The following is a 20,472-nucleotide window of genomic DNA, read 5'->3' on the forward strand; positions in this document are numbered from 1 at the left end:
GATACGGTGGCTCATGTCTGTAATTTTAGCACTTTGGGAGGCCAAGGTGGGCAGATCACTTGAGGCCAAGAGTTTGAGAACCGTCTGGCATAACATGGTGAAACCCCATTTCTACTAAGAATAGAAAAATTAGCCGGGCATGGTAGCACACACATGTAGTCCCACCTACTCAAGAGGCTGAGGCAGGAGAATCACCTGTACCTGGGAGGCAGAGGTTGCAGTGAGCTGAGATTGTGCCACTGCACCTCAGCCTGGGTAACAGGGTGAGACTCTATCTCAACAACAACAACAATCATCTAGTCCACTTCTGATTTTGAGGCAATATAGTATCACCATCATTCTACTGGGGACTGGAAGGATTTGCCTATCATTCCATATTAAGGAAATAATCATAACAGGACAGTTTAATTCTACTGTTTCAACCCCTATACATACCAAGGTCCTACAATGTATACTTTTGCTTCAAGAAACAAATACGAATTATCAGTCCTTTATCTGGTTTATAATGTGAACTACTAGTGAAATTAACACAAACTAAAATAGCTGAACTACAAATATTTAACAGAAAGATTTAGCGCAAGTTGTGCCTTCTTTACAAATTTTGATCTATAAATACAACCAGGAAAATTAGACCTGGAATAAATCATGACATAAAATACAAAAATATGAAAAATTATGTTAAAGTTTGATAAGGCAAAATTTGAACAATGAATCAAATCTTTGTTATGAAATTTACTTCCCAAAAGAATTGGTTTTATTTTGCTGATGGTCATGTTAGTAAAATTAAAATTAAAATTTTTAAAAAGCTAGAAATTTTGTAGGTAGATTATATAAAAACCTAGTCATGGAATTAAATTCACTAAATTAATTCTCTTTGAAAAACAGCATCCCCATGAAAATGTATCAATACTGATATTATTCTTATGGGAATAATTTTGTATTTCTGAATAGAAAAACGTCCTTGCAGTCAAACGGTGGTGGTCAAAAGACCAGGCTAAATCGCCCTACCTCCCCCGGAGCCCACAACCACTGCATCTCAATGCATCACTTCTTCAAACATGCCTGCTCTCTCAAACTGAGCTAAACTAAGCCTTCTCATATAACACCAGGAAACAGTTTGCAAAATTTCTGCCATTGGAATGACATTTCAATTTTTCTAAAAGAACCATCTTACACGTTATCCTATTACTGCTGAACATAGTTATTACTAGCGCATTAGCGCTTCAAATCCTGTGATACTAAATTCCTATCATATGGCCATCTGTTACTTTCATTTCATCTCTTTGATATCAAACAATGAGTCAAACATAAATTGGAGACAAAAAAATCTTAAGTAGATATTATCCAAGTTGACCACCCTATCTCAATAATGATTTATTTTTCTTCAGAATCGTGATTACAATAACTTGGCTTTACTCATTAACAGAGTAAAAATGTTTAAATTATCATCATATTCTCCTTGTTTGGGATAACAATTGCTACACTAAGGCAAAATGGCCTTCATTTATATTCAAATCTAAAATAAATCATTTAAATGAACTTTGCTGAAATGTCTGAGCACAAGCATTTTAATAAAGCATACACCATCAATGTTTTCTGTTTTAAAGTAAGTGATGTTCTTATAAATAATTGATATCAAAACATAAATGAAACTGGCAATCTTAGAAAAAGAAACAGCTTACCAAAGTGGATCAGTTTTAGTAGGCTCATCAAATAAGAAAATGTACAGGCCAAAAATACCAACCACCAAAGAATGGCATGTGGATACTACCCTGAAATTAAACAAAATACACACAAAGATTTTAGATTCTTTGCAATAAAATTTAATTCTGACAAGACACAGAACATTCCTTTTTTTTTTTTTTTGAGACGGAGTCTCGCTTTGTTGCCCAGGTTGGAGTGCAGTGGCGCGATCTTGGCTCACTGCAAGCTCCGCCTCCTGGGTTTATGCCATTCTCCTGCCTCAGCCTCTCGATTCGCTGGGACTACAGGTGCCCGCCACCACACCTGGCTAATTTTTTGTATTTTTAGTAGCGACGGGGTTTCACCGTGTTAGCCAGGATGGTCTCGATCCCCTGACCTCATGATCCGCCTGCCTCAGCCTCCCAAAGTGCTGGGATTACAGGCGTGAGCCACCGCGCCCAGCCTACACAGAACATTCTTAACAAGTTACCTGGAAGCATTTATCTATAGGGGTGGAGTATAACGGAGAGTATAATGCAAAATTGCCCATTTAGAAATCCAAAGGCCACAGCTTTAATTTGGAATAAAGAAGGAGGAAGATACCAAGGCCTGCAATTTCCTGCTAGAGAACTGGTGAATCACTTCTTGGTTAAAAGTTCTAAGACAGATAGATTCAGACATGACAATAGCTGACAGACTTTTGTGCAGACAGATGGCAACCAGCAAGGCCACTACCCTGTACTCTGGCTCCAACCTCCAGCCCCAACAGCATCAATACAAGGTAAGTTTACTGCTCCAATCAGCTGAGAATGACTTCCAGATCTACTGGGTTTAACAAACTCCATATCCTTAAAACAATTCGAATGGATCATGATATGACGATGTATTATCTTGAGAGACTTCAGTTTTTTTGTTTTTGTTTTTGTTTTTTTTTTTTGACACGGAGTCTCACTCTGTCGCCCAGGCTGGAGTGCAGTGGCCGGATCTCAGCTCACTGCAAGCTCCGCCTCCCGGGTTTACGTCATTCTCCTGCCTCAGCCTCCCGACTAGCTGGGACTACAGGCGCCCGCCACCTCGCCCGGCTAGTTTTTGTATTTTCAGTAGAGACGGGGTTTCACCGTGTTAGCCAGGATGGTCTCGATCTCCTGACCTCGTGATCCGCCCGTCTCGGCCTCCCAAAGTGCTGGGATTACAGGCTTGAGCCACCGCGCCCAGCCGAGACTTCAGTTTTTAAAGTACATTGACATGCACTATTGCACTTGATTCTTGTAACAAATTTGTAAGAAAGCAAGGGTAGCTATTATTAGTCCCTCACTATCATCATTATGAAAGCACTTCTAAATAGAAAAACTGAGGACCATAAATTTATACAGAAAATTTGTTTTTAAAAGAAACACCCAAGTGAAAGCACAATGTTCTCAAGATCCAGGTCAAGTTTTCTTTTACAGAAGGAGTAAGTTTAACATAAAAATATTCATAAAGTTTCTATGAATATATCTTGTTAATAAAATTAATGATTTGACTAATTCCCAAGCTCTATGTTACTTAAAGAACTGTATTTAGGATACTTTGTATTTATCCATACAATAAAGTTTTTTTACCCAACAATTTCAGATTTCTTACATCTTTATCGAGAAGTTCACAAGTAATGAAGCTTCTTTTCATTAGGATAAAAAATGAGTACAGCAAAGTTTTCTCTCTAAAAATTACTGGTGTGTAATACATTTTTCTCTACAATATGATCCCAAATCTTTAAAAGTAAGTAAAATATATCAACTAACATTAGGTTTGGTATCAGAAAATTTCATTGTAACTTGAGAAACCAATATACTTGACCTAATAGTGTGTTACAAAATAGATATATCATGCTAAATCAAGCCATATTTTAAATAAGCAAAGATTCTCACTAATTTAAAGGCACTGACCAAGTATCATTTATAATATCTAAGAATCATTTTGAAATGTGATTAATCAAATTTATCTGGTTTACAAGTCTAATTTAATTTTCATGCCAAGCACACCTGTATTCCATTTGCGCACATGATAAAAATGTAAATTCCTTGGCTGGACATGGTGGCTCACGCATGTAATCCCAGCACTTTGGGAGGCCAAGGTGGGCAGGTCACCTGAGGTCAGGAGTTTGAGACCAGCCTGGTCAACATGGTGAAATTCTGTCTCTACCAAAAATACAAAAATTAGCTTGGTATGGTGGTACACGCCTGTAATCCCAGCTACTCGGGAGGCTGAGGCACAAGAATCGCTTGAACCTGGGAGGCAAAGGTTTCAGTGAGTGGAGATCGCACCACTGTACTCCAGCCTGGGTGACGGAGCAAAACTCTGCCTCAAAAAAAAAAAAAAAATTAAATTCCTTGGTATCAAATAAAATAATCCATCTAAATGGTCACACAGCCAGCTCTTTATTGCTATTCAAAAATTCTATACAATAAAAAATATATATAATCTCACTAACTTGTTTTACTGTTTGGTAACCATAGTCGGAAAGCTTCCTTTTGAAAAAACCTAACTTGTTATTTCTGACTCTCAGGCCTCAGATTCACTTCTCTTTTGAGATGTTCTGTGGTAAATTCTAAGCCCTCAGCTGATGGAAATGGTGTATGATTCAGTACAGAAATGTTAAATGTTACTTGGTCCGGTCAAATATCTCCCTCTGTAATGAAGAGGAATAACAAATACCCTGCCCTTACTCATACACTATTCTGTATTAAAAGTCTATACTATATTTTCAGAAACTTCTGTTAATAAAAATTTTGTATTTTATTATTTAAAATTAGATTCCTAGCAAAGGAAAATTTAGATTCTTTAATATCAAAAAAGAAACTCCAAGATGATACCCAAGATAAAATATTTCAATTTATTTTCAAAGAGGGTGGAAAAGAAATGTTTGTGCATGTAGAGAAATAGCACTCTAAGGAAATGATTAATGGCCATTTTATAATAGCAATTTTAATTTAATCACAAGTAGTGCAAATATTGCCAACAGAAATTATATAGCTCAGTCAAAATGAGCTAAATTTTGGAGAAACACTTAAAAATTAGTAGTATTTTAACACAATAAGACTTTTGATGTGATAGGCAAGAAACTGAATTAAGAAAATTTTTTACAAGATATAACACCTGTAAGTATATACGTTTTCAGAAAAAGTAGTAATTGAGTACAACAATTTCTCACTTTTAATTAAACTGCTGTCTCTCAAGTGGGCATTTCCAGTAATTTTTTTTCCTCCATTTCTTTTTATACTAGATGGCTCAGACCATTCATTGTTTAGAGACTCTTTCCTGATTACTAGAAAGAATTATGTGTGTTTATCTGTATGTTTCAAACTGGAGGCTGAATTTTAAGACATTTATACATACTTTACTCAAAATACAGCCTCCTTTTCCTACTTTGCACTTCTCCACCACACAGCTTAAGTCCTATGTAAAGAACGCTGGAGTAACAAGCAGGAGCAAACTTGAAAGAAAAACACCATTGAACACCTAAATGAATTTTATATAATCCCAGACTCCTTTTTCAAACAGAAACTCAGTTTCCCAAATGGTATTTCCTGTGTCGCAGAATGGCAGTGATAAGACTAGATAATGCAAAATATTTTTCAATTTCATTTCATTTTCACCTTGGCTTCTATCTCTCTGTACCCTTCCCTATTTCTTTGACTTGCAGCTACCTAACATTCAAATGCCTTTACCTATCCCAACCAGAGTAAAGAGGAAATGAAAATAGTTCAAAATTTAATCAGAGAATGTATGTACCCCCTTCTCTTTCCTCCCATTCCATCTATCTTCATAAGTTAGAAAAGATTTTTTAAAGTAATGGTATCTCTAGTATAACACATTTGAACAATATTTTTGTGCTAGTCTTAAGACAAAATAATCATACTGCTTATTTTTTGAAAATATGTGGAGAAATAAATCTTGCTTTTGGGGTGAAAACAACTTTGGCATGTATGAACCTGATACATCATTGTAAAGTGCAAAAGAAAACAACTAGAGTCTTATTAAATTCATAGTCTGAATCATAAAAGTAGATGCCTGCAAAACAATTTGGTTCAAAGAAAGACAGGGAATTTCAAATCAGATATGACCATTCTCGAACACTCAATCCTGACAGAATTTCTTGACTTTTAAAAGAAAATTTCAATGAAAGATAATTATAGCAAACTTTAGAGACTTGCTGAATCCATTTTATGGTAAGTGTATTAACTTCAACTAAATAGCAACAACAAAAAATATGGCCATGGCTACTCTGACTCACTGAGGTTTACAAATGCACAGCGACGTTTGGGGACATAAAATGCTCTAAAGCAAGTGAAGCAGTCATCAGAGCCATTTTGTGTTTGAAATCTTGTGAGATTAATACGTTGTACACATACAAAAAAAATTGCAACCAACTTTTTAAAACTCTGGCAGGGTGCAGTGGCTCGCAACACTTTGGGAGGGCAAGGTGGGTGGATCACCTGAGGTAAGGAGTTTAAGACCAGCCTGGCCAATATAGTGAAACCCCGTCTCTACTAAAAACACAAAAATTAGCTTGGCGTGGTGGGGCATGCCTGTAATCCCAGCTACTCGGGAGGCTGAGGCAAGAGAATCGCTTGAACCCAGGAGGCAGAGGTTGCAGCAAGCCAAGATTGCGCCACTGCACTCCAGCCTGGGCAACAGAATGAGACTCTGTCTCAAAAAAATAAATAAAAAAAAAATAAAACTTCAGATTTCTATATCAACAGATGTCTAATTCTTTCTCCATTTACTTTTCTTTAAAAAAAAAACCAAAAAAAAAATTTTTTACTTTAAAATTATATAACAAAGGCCGGGCGCGGTGGCTCAAGCCTGTAATCCCAGCACTTTGGGAGGCCGAGACGGGCGGATCACGAGGTCAGGAGATCAAGACCATCCTGGCTAACACGGTGAAACCCCGTCTCTACTAAAAAAAATACAAAAAACTAGCCGAGCGAGGTGGCGGGTGCCTGTAGTCCCAGCTACTCAGGAGGCTGAGGCAGGAGATGGCGTGAACCCGGGAGGCGGAGCTTGCAGTGAGCTGAGATCCGGCCACTGCACTCCAGCCTGGGCCACAGAGAGAGACTCCGTCTCAAAAAATAATAATAATAAAATAAAATAATATAACAAAATAATAAATGCTAGAGGGTTCTAAATTATAATGCAATGTTCATTAAAAGATTCATATGCACTGACTGTACACTGTGTTCCCTGGTGTATAGCATTTAACTGCCACAGGTCTGGCTAAGTTGGCCAATGCTGTATGGTATAAGCTACTCAAAAGTACAACTAATCTTTTCTTCCATCTTCATTTCCAAAGAATATTTTTGTTATAAATATTTCAAAGAACATGAAAGTACTAGTACTCATCCACAGTCAGCTGGAGTCTACTTCATCTTCATACACTTCCTCAGAAACTTAAATAAATTTATCCTAACATCTTTCAATATATGAATTCTTTAAAAAAATTTTTTTGCATGAGATCATCTACTTGTTTTTCCTTTTATTCCTAAGATCAAATAAAAATTTGGCCTTACATTAGATCCTAAATGAAATACTTTTTTGAAATATTTTAAATAATTTTATCTCATAAACTAGTTTCTTTTCATCAATTACATTTTCATATGCTTTACCTTGAGTTCCATTCAATCTTCTTTTCGAAGCTGAGACTATTGAAACCTGGAGAAACTTTTGCTGAAAACCAGTAACTTACAAAGTAGAAAAGAAGTTGAAAGGTGAAAAAGCTGGTACAAATAACACTGATGAACAGTTTTGTGTTGATCTCCATATTTCTTCAACCTGTTAAGATAAATGACAGCTATAAATTGTTATCTCATAATAAACCTAGAGTAAATTTTTTTATTTTAAGAAATATGTCTTATAATTTTAGTAATTTTTAAAATTTAGAACAAATGTAAGAATATAAAGAAACTAAGAATTTTTGGCCTTTTGTATATTTCTTCATCTTTACCATCTATTTGTCATGTATCTTATGTTTGTATTCAGAAAAGAAAAAATCTATTATCTTAAAGATCTCAATATTATAGGTGTCATTTATAATTTTAACATAATGATATTCAAAATTATCTAAGTCTTAACATTAACAGGGAATTTCAAGTACTATCAGTAAAAAGTATTCTTTTAATAATATTTCAATTAAATGTAGGACAAATCATCTGATTTCTTTATCCCTCAATTTCTCATCTATGATATGAAAGAGTTGGTTACATAATTTCTAAGAAACAATCAAGTCAAATATCATAGAATTAACACTGCCTGCAATAACAAAACAAAAAATAATTCCGTAATAAAAAAACTCATGTTGCAGCAGGACAAACAACATTTAAAACAAAATTACCATCTTAAGATCACAGTCTTAGAAAAGAGCCATAGCACTGTTGAGGCAAGACTACAGGGTCTCCAGGCAGGGAACCTAAGGCTGATTCATACTGACTTCCTAGAACTAAATCAAACAGAAAGGCCCAACTTTACACACCTAGGTAACAATATAACTGGAGGTTACCCCCTTTGCAAGCCCCTCCCCCACTTTTCTGAGTGGCAAATGGAAAATTGAAAGTACCTCCGATTGCTTTCCACAACCAATCAGATGTTTCCATAGGAATGTAACTTTATAACTTGGTTTCAGCCTCTGATTGGTTGCTTTCCCCAACCAATCTGACTAACTGCCAGCCAAGTCTTCCTTTGCACAGAAGTATAACTTCCCCTCCCCCCCACCCCCCATTCCCTTCCCCAGATGGAGTCATGTTTTGCCCCCAGGGTACAGTGCAGTAGTGCTATCGATCTCAGCTTACTGCAACCTCCGCCTCCCAGGTTCAAGCAATTCTCCTGTCTCAGCCTCCCTAGTAGCTGGGATTACAGGCACACACCACCACACTTGGCTAATTTTTGTATTTTTAGTAGAGACCGGGTTTCACCATGTTGGCCAGACTGGTCTTGAACTCCTGACCTCGTGATCCGCCCACCTCAGCCCCCTAAAGTGCTGGGATTGCAGGCCTGAATCACCACACCCGGCCTAGAAGTGTAACTTTGTAATTTCACTTCAGCCTCTGATTGGTTGTTTTCCTCAACCAGTCTGGTTGTGGGCCACTACTTCATTTGCATGGGGTGTACAAGAAGTGGCCAATGGGAAACCTGTAGTGGGTATTTAAACCCCAGAAAATTCTGTAACTGGGCTCTTGAGCCTCTATGGTAGGACCCACTCCCACCCTGTGGAGTGTACTTTCATTTTTAATAAATGTCTACTTTTGTTGCTTCATTCCTTCCTTGCTTTGTTTGTGCATTTTGTCCAATACTTTGTTCAAAATGCCAAGAACCTGAACACCCTCCACCACTAACACTGTCACTGCACAAATGAGAATTTAACTTTAAAAACATGCTCTTCAATCATACACGTTCTTGGAGCAAAAGGCCTGCAGTGCTTTTTATCCCTTTAAAAAAATTTTTTTTTATAAAAGAGCTTCAGGTCTTAACGATCAAGTTAGCAGAAAGAACAGTACTATGCATATATGTACACTCAAAGTGTGTTTTCTATCTCATTGAGCTGTATTGAACAATACAGCTCTCATTGAACAATAAAGTTCACTTTATTTGGCTCCTAAAAATCTTAGGAATATTCAGACCAAAAAAAAAGGCACTAAAGCATTTGCTCATATCCAGCAAATATAGCATTTCTATGGCTCCATCTTTGATAGAGCTGATCCTCAAATGAAAAGGAAATAAATCAATACACATTTCCAGCTGCCTAATGCAAAGAAATAAAGTCACCTACTGAAGTCAATTCACCAGAGAAAAGCCAAGTCATTGACTGCACTAGCAATAATCCCACTTCATAATCCCTTCCAACCAGGATATCGTAATAAGAATCAGTCTCCCACAGGGCCCCTTCCGACAGAATTCATATGCCTATAATGAATTCTTTCCTCATTCTTTGTGTGTGTGTGTGTGCGCGCGCGCACGTGCACGTGGTTGGTAAAAATATTGATATTACAATTCTTCTCTATGAGACTCTATTAACTTTACTGCTCTTTTACTTCTTTTTAATTCAACATATGTTTCTTAGGTATTAAATTTTTAATTTGTGGCCTTTTATCCTAGGTTTAATATTAACCAAACAATACATAAAAGTTTTGTACATAAATTAAGCAGCACCATAATTTGCTAAGTGGGATGTAAGGAGAATAATGCTTGTCTAAGATTAAAGCAAATAGGTATCTGGAGGCCAGATGGACACAAAATTGGAAAAAAAATATAATCAGTAATCAGAAGAGAATGGAGAATCTAATCTTAAATGTGAGGAGGTTTGCCCTGAAGACTTTTGTATGCTCTCTGCTGATCCTACAGCAGCAGGTGGACATGGGCTGCTCGTTTAGTTTGTTAAAATTCAATGTATACAAAGCATTTATTTCATGAATGTTAAAAGGTGTCATAAAATATCATACCTTATCCATTTTATGAATTGTTCGTTTAACTAATGTATTTAAAAGCACTCAAATAATTCACCATTAAAAAATGTATCATCCCCTCTCCCCCACAAAATCGAGTTTTTAAGTCTTTGTTATACTGGATGAATATTATATTTTGAACAGAATTATTTTCAGGTAAGACTTTGGGATATATGTTGAGAGTCTCCCTTTGAAAAAATGTTTCATTTAAAAACAAAGAGCTCCATATATTCAAGCTGTGACTTCCATTAAAAGCTCAACAGATAGAAGCCAATTAAATTGTTCTACTCTCAGCTTTGCCTCTTAGTAAACAGCTGCTTGCTTAATCAGTCATGCCAAATCAAGAACTAATCTAGAGATCTTTACAAATTTCCCTAGAAAATCAAGGCTTCTGTTAAGAAGCAGCTACCCCTGTTCATTCACTTTAATGCATGAATCAGGCAAGAAAAATGGTAAAAAGTGATAAAACCAAAGGATGTTCATTACTAACATATACTAAGGGCCTGTAAGAGTTTGGTGATTATTAGGTACAGGAATACACAGTAATACTGGAAAAGCAGACCTACTTCATACACCTCTACAGGTAGCTAGAAGCTGGCAGAAGGCTGGGATACTATTTGGCCTAGAGAAGAGCAGTTCAAACAGATAAGGGAAATACTTCTGTAAGCAATTTACAAGAGTGTCTAGACATGAACTCTACAATATAATTAGTCCATCTTGATTCACAGGAATTGTGGACATCAAAGAAACTTTTCCAGAGACCTGTTGAATGAAATAATGTTTATACTTTTCATTCAAGATGGTTTACATAAACTTTAATTGACACTGATTTCTAGTAGGGAAAAACATGAAAAGGTCTGAAGTATAGTCATGCACTGCATAACAATGTTTCAGTCAATGACAGACCACATATACAATGGTGGTCTCATAAGATTACAATGGAGCCCGGTGCGGTGGCTCACGCCTGTAATCCCAGCACTTTGGGAGGCCGAGGCGGGCAGATCACGAGGTCAGGAAATCAAGACCACAGTGAAACCCCGTCTCTACTAAAAATACAAAAAATTCGCCGGGTGTGGTGGCGGGTGCCTATAGTCCCAGCTACTCGGGAGGCTGAGACAGTAGAATGGCGCGAACCCAGGAGGCGGAGCTTGCAGTAAGCCGAGATCGCGCCACTGCACTCCAGCCTGGGCGACAGAGTGAGACCCCGTCTCAAAAAAAAAAAAAAAAAGATTACAATGGAGCTAAAAATTCCTATTACCTAGAGACGCTATAGCCATCATAACACCGTAGTGCAACACATTACTCACGTGTTTGGGGTGATGCTGGTGTAAATAAACCTACTGCATTGACGGTCATATAAAAGTCTAGCACATACAATTATGTGCAGTACATAATAGTTGATAATGATAATAAATGACTATGTTACTGGCTTATGCATTTACTACACTATACTTATCATGATTTTACAGTGTATTCCTTCTATTTATTAAAACACACACACACCATTAACTGTAAAACAGCCTCAGGAAAGTCCTTTAGGAGGTAGTCCAGAAGGAGGCATTGTTCTTTTAGGAGATGACAGCTCCATGTGTGTTATTGCCCCTGAAGACCTTCCAGTGGGACAAGATGTGGAGGTGGACGACAGTGATATTGATCGTTCTGACCCTATGCAGACCTAGGCTAATGTGTGTGTCTGAGTCTTAGATTTTTAACAAAAAAGTAATAAAATAATTTAATTTTAAAAATAGAAGGAAGCTTATAAAATAAGGATATAAAGAAAATCTTTTTCTACAGCTGTACAATGGGTTTGTTTTCAGATAAGTGTTATTAAAAAGAATCAAAGGCTGGGCGCAGTGGCTCACGCCTGTAATCCCAACACTTTGAGAGGCCGAGGCTGCTGGATCACCTGAGCTCAGGGGTTTGAGACCAGCCTGGACAACATGGTGAAACCCCATCTCTACAAAATATACAATTAGCTGGGCGTGGTGGCACGCGCCTGTTGTCTCAACAACTCAGAGACTGAGGCAGGAGAACCGCTTGAACCTGGGAAGCGGAGATTGGAGTGAGCCAAGATCACACCACTGCACTCCAGCCTAGGTGACAAAAGCGAAAACTTTGTCTCAAAAAAACAAAAAAAACAAAGGTTTAAATTAAAAAGTTTATAAAATAAAAAAGAAACTAAGCTAGGGTTTATTGAAGAAATAAATATTTAAAATCAATTTAATGTAGCCTAAATGTACAGTGCTTATAAAGCCTACAGTAGTGTTCAGTAATGTCCTAGCCCTCCACATTCACTCACCACTCACTGATTCACCTAAAACAACTTCTAGTCCTGCAAGCTCCATTCACAGTAATTGCTCCACAGAGGTGGTGTACCATTTTTTATCTTTTTTCTTTTTTTTGGACACAGGTTCTCACTCTGTCATCCAGGCTAGAGTGCAGTGGCACAATCATAGCTCGTTGTAACCTCAAACTTCTAGGCTCAGGTGATCCTCCCACCTCAGCCTCCCACGTAGCCACCACACCCAGCTCATTTTTTTTTTTTTTTTTTTTTTTTTTGGTAGAGACTGGGTCTCACTATGTTGCCCAGAATGGTCTCTAAGTCCTGGCCTCAAGTGATCCTCCCACTTCAGCCTCCCAAACCACTGGGATTACAGGTATGAGCCACTGTGCCTGGTCCAATTTTTAATCTTTTATACTACATTTTTAACTGTACCTTTTCCATGTTTAGATACACAATACTTGCCATTGTGTAGCAACTGTCTACAGTATTCAGTACAGTAAATGCTGTACAGGCTTGCAGCCTAGGAGCAACAGGTTATGTCATATAGCCATGGGTGTGGTAGGCTGTTCTGTCTAGGTTTGTGTTAAGTGCACTCTATGATGTTCACACAATGATAAAATTGTGTTAAGGACACATTTCTTAGAATGTATCCCCATTGCTAAGCAATGCGTGACTGTACATTTCTTAACTATCAGCTATGAGAGCTCTTCCCTTCCAGCAGGAGGACTCCCAGAGACAGGGCCCTGGGAAACAACACTGCCAGGGCTGATTCCGTCTTCACATCAAAAAACAGTCCATCCATCTGCCTCTGGTCTACCATGAGTCAGGCACTGTGCTGGAATACAATATAGGGAGACATGCTTACAGTCAGTACGGATACAAAGAAATTGATCCTCACCACATCAAGTGGTAAGTGCAGGGTGCTAAGGGAATGCTTAGAATAAATACCCAGGAGAGGTGACACATAACAGTGAGAAGGTATCCAAAAGTATTCGAGGTAAACTAAGAGAACATCTTCTCTTCTATGAAAATCCCAATAAGATGCTTTGAGGCTGGAGCCCAAAAGAGTCAGCTCTCAGCCAGGCTCATGCCTGTAATTCCAGCAGTTTGGGAGGCCTAGGTAGAAGGACTGCTTCAAGCCAGGAGTTCAAGACCAGCCTGGACAACATTAATGAGACCTCGTCCCTACAAAAAATAGAAAAATTAGCTGGGTGTGGTAGCACATTCCTGTAGTTCCAGATACTCTGGAGGCAGAGATGGGAGGATCACTTGAGCCCAGGAGATGGAGGTTACAGTGAGCTATGATTGCGTACTATGGCACTCCGGCCTGGGTGTCCACGCAAGACCCTGTTTCAAAAAGAAAGAGAAGGAAGAAAGGGAGGGAGAGAGGGAAAGAGAAAAGGAGAGGAGGACGGAAAGCAGGAAGGAGAGGAGGAGGGAAGAGGGGATGAGGGGAGGAAGGGAGAAAAGGGCAATTTTAAAGGAAATTGACTTTAAAAAAAAAAGACTCAGTTCTACTAAGTGAGGTTAGGATTACCAGCCCCTCCCCACCAAAACACGATCAGTCACTCATTTCCCCCATTTGTGATTCCTTTGTAAATTCCTTAGAGAATATGTCAAAATACCAATGCCACTTCCATGCACATACATAACCCCACTCCTTCATTTTCTGATATAATCCCCCCGTGAGAACCACTGCTGGAGTGTTTTGCAGTAAAAATCCCCAAAAAGAAGGGGGAAGGGTCTGTGTGTTTGTCTTTAAGGGCAGCAAAGAAGGGGGAAGGTGGGAAGGATGCCCCACTTAGGCTTAGCATTCCTTTTCCCACCCCTGGTAAGCTCCCTCTCCTATTTCCCACATTGATTCCAAATAGTCACTGCTCTCAAATCTCTAGTTCTCCCTCTTAAAATAGATGAGGTTTCTTCCCATTTGACCAAGAAAATGAAGGTGATCAGGCATAAACACCTTTAACTTGGCAATGTTTACTACATCCCCACAACTCCCACTACCTGAACCTCTTCTCTGCATACTATAGGTTCTGCCTGGCTATGTGCCCTGCACCTTCAACACTGCTTATACTGTGTGCAACTAGATTTCACCACCCCCCATGCACCAGCCCTGATTAGTCAGCCATCCTCTGGATGGGCTCCATTTGGGCATCCGGAGGTGCCACAGGTTCTACTTGGCCCAAGCTGAACTTAACCCCAAGCAGCCCTTCTCCATGGTGCCATACCTCAATGAATGACACGGACACCCACAACATTGCCCCATCTTCCAACCTGGAACAGCTCAGTCATCCTTGATTCCTTCCTATACCTTACCACTACAAATAACTGATCAAGAAATCCTAGCAGATTGGAGAATACCAAGTGAAGGATACCTTGATTCCAGCAAAGTTTTGAAAGTTTCTCATGATAGCCTTATGATTAATACCAAAAAAATAAAAAGTGGCTAGATTAACAAAGTTAGTGAGCCCAAGAGCTAGCTGAAAACTAGAAGCAGCATGTAAATTAATGATCCAAAGTAGAATTGAGAAATATCTCCTGATATTTTATATGATTTTCTCTATTTTGGTCCTTTTTTAGTAAATATTTTTTGTAAATATTTGTATGTTTACTTAAGCTGCATATAACAGAGGTGGGAAAGACAGCTAATACATTAAGTTAACAGAATCAGGTTTGAAATTATCTTTATTAGCTGAAATAATGAATCCCAATCATAAAGTAAAATATAATAAAACTTTTAAAGGCAATACCAAAGTATAGGACTTGACATAATAGCCATACACACAAGACCTTAGCATTGTAAGTGACACAAATCAATGAAAGACAACAGTAAAATGAAGATACTAAACACATACACACACAAAAAAAACAAATTTCAGGCTCATTTATACTCAGAAAGAATGGACGTGCATCTTTTGATCAAGTATCAGTCCCATATACTCCCAGTTAATTACATACCAAAATACCTTTAGAGTGGTATAAAGATGGTAATCTTTAGAAATAGTATCATATCGTAAAGAGCTAAGAAGCTGAATAATGTTAGCTTGAGAACAAGATTTCTTAAAAAAAAAACACAAAACAAAACTTGAAAACTGAGAGCAGGCTGGGCTCAGTGGGTCATGCCTATAATCCCAGCACTTTGGGAGGTCAAGGCCAGTGGATCACCTGACCCCAAGAGTTCAAGTTCAGTCTTTTGCAACATGGTGAAACCCCATCTCTACAAAAAAATACAAAAATTAGCCAGATGTGGTGGTGCACGCCTGTAATCCCAGCTACCCAGAGGCTGAGGTAGGAGAATCACTTGAGCCCAGGAGGTGGAGATCACATTACTGCATTCCAGCCTGGGTGACAGAATGAGACCCTGTCTCAAAAACAAACCAAAACAAACTTGACAGCATTCCTTGAACATTTAAAGAAGTGTTGTGGCTGGGCGTGGTAGCTCACACCTGTAATCCCAGTACTTTGGGAGGCCAAGGCGGGCAGATGACTTGAGGTCAGGAGTTCAAGACCAGTCTCACCAACATGGTGAAATCCCATCTCTACTAAAAATACAAAAATTAGCCGGGTGTGGTGGTGGTATGCGGCGGTTGTCCCAGCTACTCGGGAGGCTAAGGCAAAAGAATCACCTGAACCTGAAAGACGGAGGTTGTAATGAGCCAAGATCAGGCCACTGCACTCCAGCCTAGGCAACAGAGGAAGACTCTATGTCAAAAAAAAAGTGTACAAAAAAATAAGAGCGGGAACTTACTCTGCATTACTCAAAATTGCACAAGTGGGCAGTTTAACTTAACCACCCTCTAACCCTTCAGAAGTGTCCAAGTGTCTATCATGGAAGTGGTAAAAGAACAGCTGGGAGATAGGTCTGCAGAAGGCGGGGGCCCTAGCCTAACCTTTAGAGGACTCTGGAAACAAGATTTGGGATCTAGAATTGAACTTAATTTTGGTAATCAGAAAGACAATTCCTATTCCATTAACTTCCCAACATTCTCTCAGTTATGTTAAAAATCATAATTTCAGAGAAGGAAATGTTAAGTAGGTATACCATGATGGGAAGTACATAGGCCCAAAGTCTTGATTTTGAGGCTCAGTTCTACCACTTGCTAGCTGCGTAGCCTTAGAAAAATTACTAAACTTGCCTTAACAGAACCTCAGTTTCCTCATCTGTAAGACAGAGGTATCAACAGTACCAGCCTGACATGGTTGTAATAAGAAATAAATGATATAATGTTTCTTGGGCACTTAGAACAGTACTCAGCATATGATGTGCACCCAGTCTCTGCTTCTACTGTCATCCACCTCCAGCAGCACACAGGACATACAACCTCTGGTCCTGTTGTCACTCTAGTCAAGGAAAACAAAACCATCCTACAGCCACCAGGTCCTAGACCCCTAACTCATGCCTTTTTTCATCAGTCAACACTTAAAATGTAGGCAGTGCCCACTGCAGAGATCTATCCTCTACCACTTGAGTACCTCTGTTTTGCTTCAAAGTTCCTTCCCAGCCCATCACCCTCTCCACCTCCCACAACCTTCTACTAGGTCCCTTGGAACTGCTGCTGTACACCCAGAAAGTAGTGTGATATCCTCGGCCTCTCCTCTGAGCATGCTGAAGACACCCCTCTTCTCCTGCAACCCTCTCAAGTAGCAGTCTCTCACACTCTGGAGTCAGGAGATGGCCTTGGTACCTGTCCCGCTTCAGGCCTTATTCCTCCATTCCCCTGCCCACTCAAACCCCCCTATCCTTTTTAGGGTCCTGCCATTCAGTTACACCACCTCTTCCTTTCCTCACTGTTATATTCTAATCTCCCAATCACTTCTGCTTACTCAAAGACAGTAGCCCTGGCTCACTGATGTCGTCAAGCTCTGCCATCTTCCTGCTCATTTGATGGCTCCACATCTCCTAGACAACTCAGTCCATTATCTTCACCTGGAATGGTATGTCTTCCATGCCACCTTACCCACCCATGAACCTTTATTGTCCCCTACGCATCATTTTCTGCCTCCAAAATAACACTTCAAGTATTCCCTTTGTTGACCAGGGCCTTCTTTCCTTTAAGGTTGTGCAGTATTACAACATTATCAGTCCACTGACCTCTCAACTTTTGCCCAACCCATTAGCCCTATCCTGCTTGTACATCCCTCTTTAATCAGCTTACATTCCAAAGTCCATCATTTCCACAGCACTTTAATACCCAAATTCCCTTTCCATTGCCAACAGCTGACAAAATCCTAATCCTGAATATGCCCAACTATTTACTCAGCAATCAGTCCAGAACAATCAGAGCTCTGTTGCAGAAAGTCACACACCAGAAGAGATTGAAGCCAGTGTGTGAGAATTACAGAGGGATCAGACAGCTCTCAACACTACCCTGCACTCCAACCATTTGCCACTCCAACCAACCCTCTAAGTCCACAATAAAATTCCCAAATTGTCCCTATTCTTTTCAAAACACCATCCATCTACCCCATTCTCAGCAGATGACCCCCATCCTACTTCACAAAACAGTAGAAGCCAATGTATGAAAACATTCACTATCCCACACTACAATCTACCTCCATCTGTAACTATCTGTCTTCCCACCTAAGGTCAACCTCTCTAACTTGTGCACTTTAGATCCATCCTTTCGGGCCTTCTTGGGAATCTTTTGCTCCACGTTATCCTTTACTGTCTCCCTTTCAAATGGCTCTTTCTATTGGCTCTTAAACAGGCTCAAGTTCTCAGCAAAAACAAAAATCAACAGATTTACAACCTCTTCTTCAATCCTCTTTTTCCATAAAGTTTCTCTCTCTTGCTTGAACTTTTACATTTGTGTTCTCTCTCTCTCCACTCCTTTACAAAGTTCTAGAAATATTTGCCTGTATTTTGTCATCATTTTTCATCTGACATTTCACCACACTCCACTCCTGTCCCCATCCACATCACTCTCCTGGAATAGCTGTTGCTAAGGTTAACAATGACTTCTATGTGCAGCTTTCATGTTACCTGACCTCTCCGCAACATCAGATGCTGATCATTTTCTCCTTGAAATGCTTTCTTCCTGTACTTCTATAACACCACACTTCCTCTACCCGGCCACTAAATAATAACAGAGTTAAGACTCCAGACCATCTTCTATCTATTTGTTTCCTATGTGATATCACCTATACCTGCGGCTTCAGTTACCACTTAGATGTAGAAAAATCTAAAGTTTAAATATTCATCCTAGATCTCTCCTCTGAGCTAATGTATATAGCCTACTGCTACTTGATATTACTATACAGTGTCTCAAAGGCATCTCACACCAAGCTCATAACCTGACCCCTAAACTTGGTCCTCAGCTAGGTCCTTCATCTCAATGAATGGTTCTCACTAAATGTCTTAGTCGGTTTTGTGTTGCTATAACAGAACATCTGAGACTGCATAATTTATTTTTTCTTTTTTTTCTTTTTTGAGATGGAGTCTCACTCTGTCACCCAGGCTGGAGTGCAATGCTGCAATCTTGGCTCACTGCAAACTCTGCCACCTGGGTTCAAGCGATTCTTGTGCCACAGCCTCCAGCAGAGCTGGGATTACAGATGTGTGCCACCACGCCCAGCTAATTCTTTGGATTTTTGGTAGAAACAGGATTTCACTATGTTGGCCAGGCTGGTCTTGAACTCCTGGCTTCTAGTGATCCAACCACCTTGGCTTCCCAAAGTGCTGGGATTACAGGTGTGAGTCACCACACCCATCCAGGACTGCATAATTTATACAGAAAATAGGTTTATTTAGCTCACGATTCTGCAAGTTGAGAAGTTCAAGGGGCATGGTTTCTGGCAAAAACTTTTGTGCTAAGTCATAATATAGTGGAGAAGGTCAAAGAGGGAAGCAGGTATGTGTGAAGAGACAAGACCTGGGCGGCATCCCGGCTTTCTAATAACTCACTCTCAAAGGAACTAATCCACTCTTGCCAGAATGAGAACTCACTACTATAAGAATGGCACCAAGCCACTCATGACGGATCTGCCCCCAGGATTCTAACACCTCTCACTAGGCCCTACCTCCCAACATCAATACACTGCAGATCAAATTTCAACATGAATTTTGATGGGGACAAACCATAGCCAACCCACTGTACCATACATTCAGATCTGACAGCCATAAACCCAGGAGTCACCCTTGATAACTTGCTTTCTGCACCTTCCAACTCTGCTACTATATCCAATCTACCACTAAGTCCAATGGATTATACTTCTTCAATAACTATCAAAAAGGCATTTTCTTCTCAAGCTACTACCATCACATTTCTGGACTGTCTCTAAACTGGTCTCCTTAGAGTGAAGAACAGACTGGAGGGTTCCAGAGGAATCTTTTCTAAAAGCCATCTCTGATCATGTCACTTCCTTACCTACCCTCAACTTAAAACCTTCATTTGTTTCTCAATGCTCTTATGAGAAGGACTCTACATTCTCCAGCCTCAGTTGGCACCTGCCCTCACTTACTGCACTCCAGCTAACATGGCCTTTTTTCTCTTCCTTTAAGATGCCATGTTCCCTTCTTCCACAAGGCCTGTGCACATCCTATTCCCTAACTCCCATCCATACCCCTCCACTCCCAAGTTCACACCCATGCTTCTTCAGCTCTCTTCTCTGAGCTCTGTCAACAGGTTAATTCCCCCATTATCTGCCCTCACGCTGCATGTCCCTCTCCTTTACAGCTGAGACTTAAACAGATGTTTCCTTCTCACAGTAGAATGTATGCCCCATAAGGGTGGGAAATATGGCCATTTTTCCCCTCACCATTAAATCTCCATGCTAAACACAATGTCTTCCACGTAATTTACGCTCAATAAATATGTTAAATAACACAGTTATAACAGCAGACATACTCTTACATGTGTTTTCCATTCTGCAAGTGTTATAGATTCCTTGTTTTACCAGGGTAATCATAATACTAGAAAAAGAATTTTATGAACTGACAACTGTAGTATTACAGCATGAAAGTACATTGACTTCAAAAGTATCTTACTTCCAAATATGTCCAAAAGCAAAAAGTACCATCATAAATGG

General features: G+C 39.4%; 2 protein-coding genes across 16 annotated transcripts in view; one reads left to right on the forward strand and one right to left on the reverse strand.

Annotated features, from left to right (window-relative positions):
- Positions 1 to 20,472, reverse strand: part of LOC117076255 (RWD domain-containing protein 3) — a 141,414-nt gene that overhangs the window by 92,246 nt on the left and 28,696 nt on the right. For 12 of the 15 annotated variants that reach the window (XM_033199542.1, XM_033199547.1, XM_033199550.1 and 9 more), the window contains 2 exons: positions 7,329 to 7,494; positions 1,683 to 1,772 (listed from right to left, as the gene is read on the reverse strand). The exons of 1 other annotated variant lie outside the window; for it this stretch is intronic. In XM_033199542.1, the coding sequence (XP_033055433.1) occupies positions 1,683 to 1,772; positions 7,329 to 7,483 (245 nt within the window). In that variant the 5' untranslated portion in view covers positions 7,484 to 7,494. Of the gene's footprint in view, positions 1 to 1,682; positions 1,773 to 7,328; positions 7,495 to 8,053; positions 8,159 to 20,472 lie in introns of those variants that run through there. 2 more of the 15 variants (XM_033199545.1, XM_033199553.1) reach the window with 2 other exon arrangements.
- ALG14 (ALG14 UDP-N-acetylglucosaminyltransferase subunit) overlaps positions 1 to 20,472 on the forward strand; it is a 256,165-nt gene that overhangs the window by 76,627 nt on the left and 159,066 nt on the right. The gene's annotated exons all lie outside the window — the stretch shown is intronic.

The sequence above is a fragment of the Trachypithecus francoisi genome, unplaced genomic scaffold (genome assembly GCF_009764315.1).
Source record: "Trachypithecus francoisi isolate TF-2019V2 unplaced genomic scaffold, Tfra_2.0 Lachesis_group5, whole genome shotgun sequence".
NCBI classification, from domain to species: Eukaryota; Metazoa; Chordata; class Mammalia; order Primates; family Cercopithecidae; genus Trachypithecus; species Trachypithecus francoisi.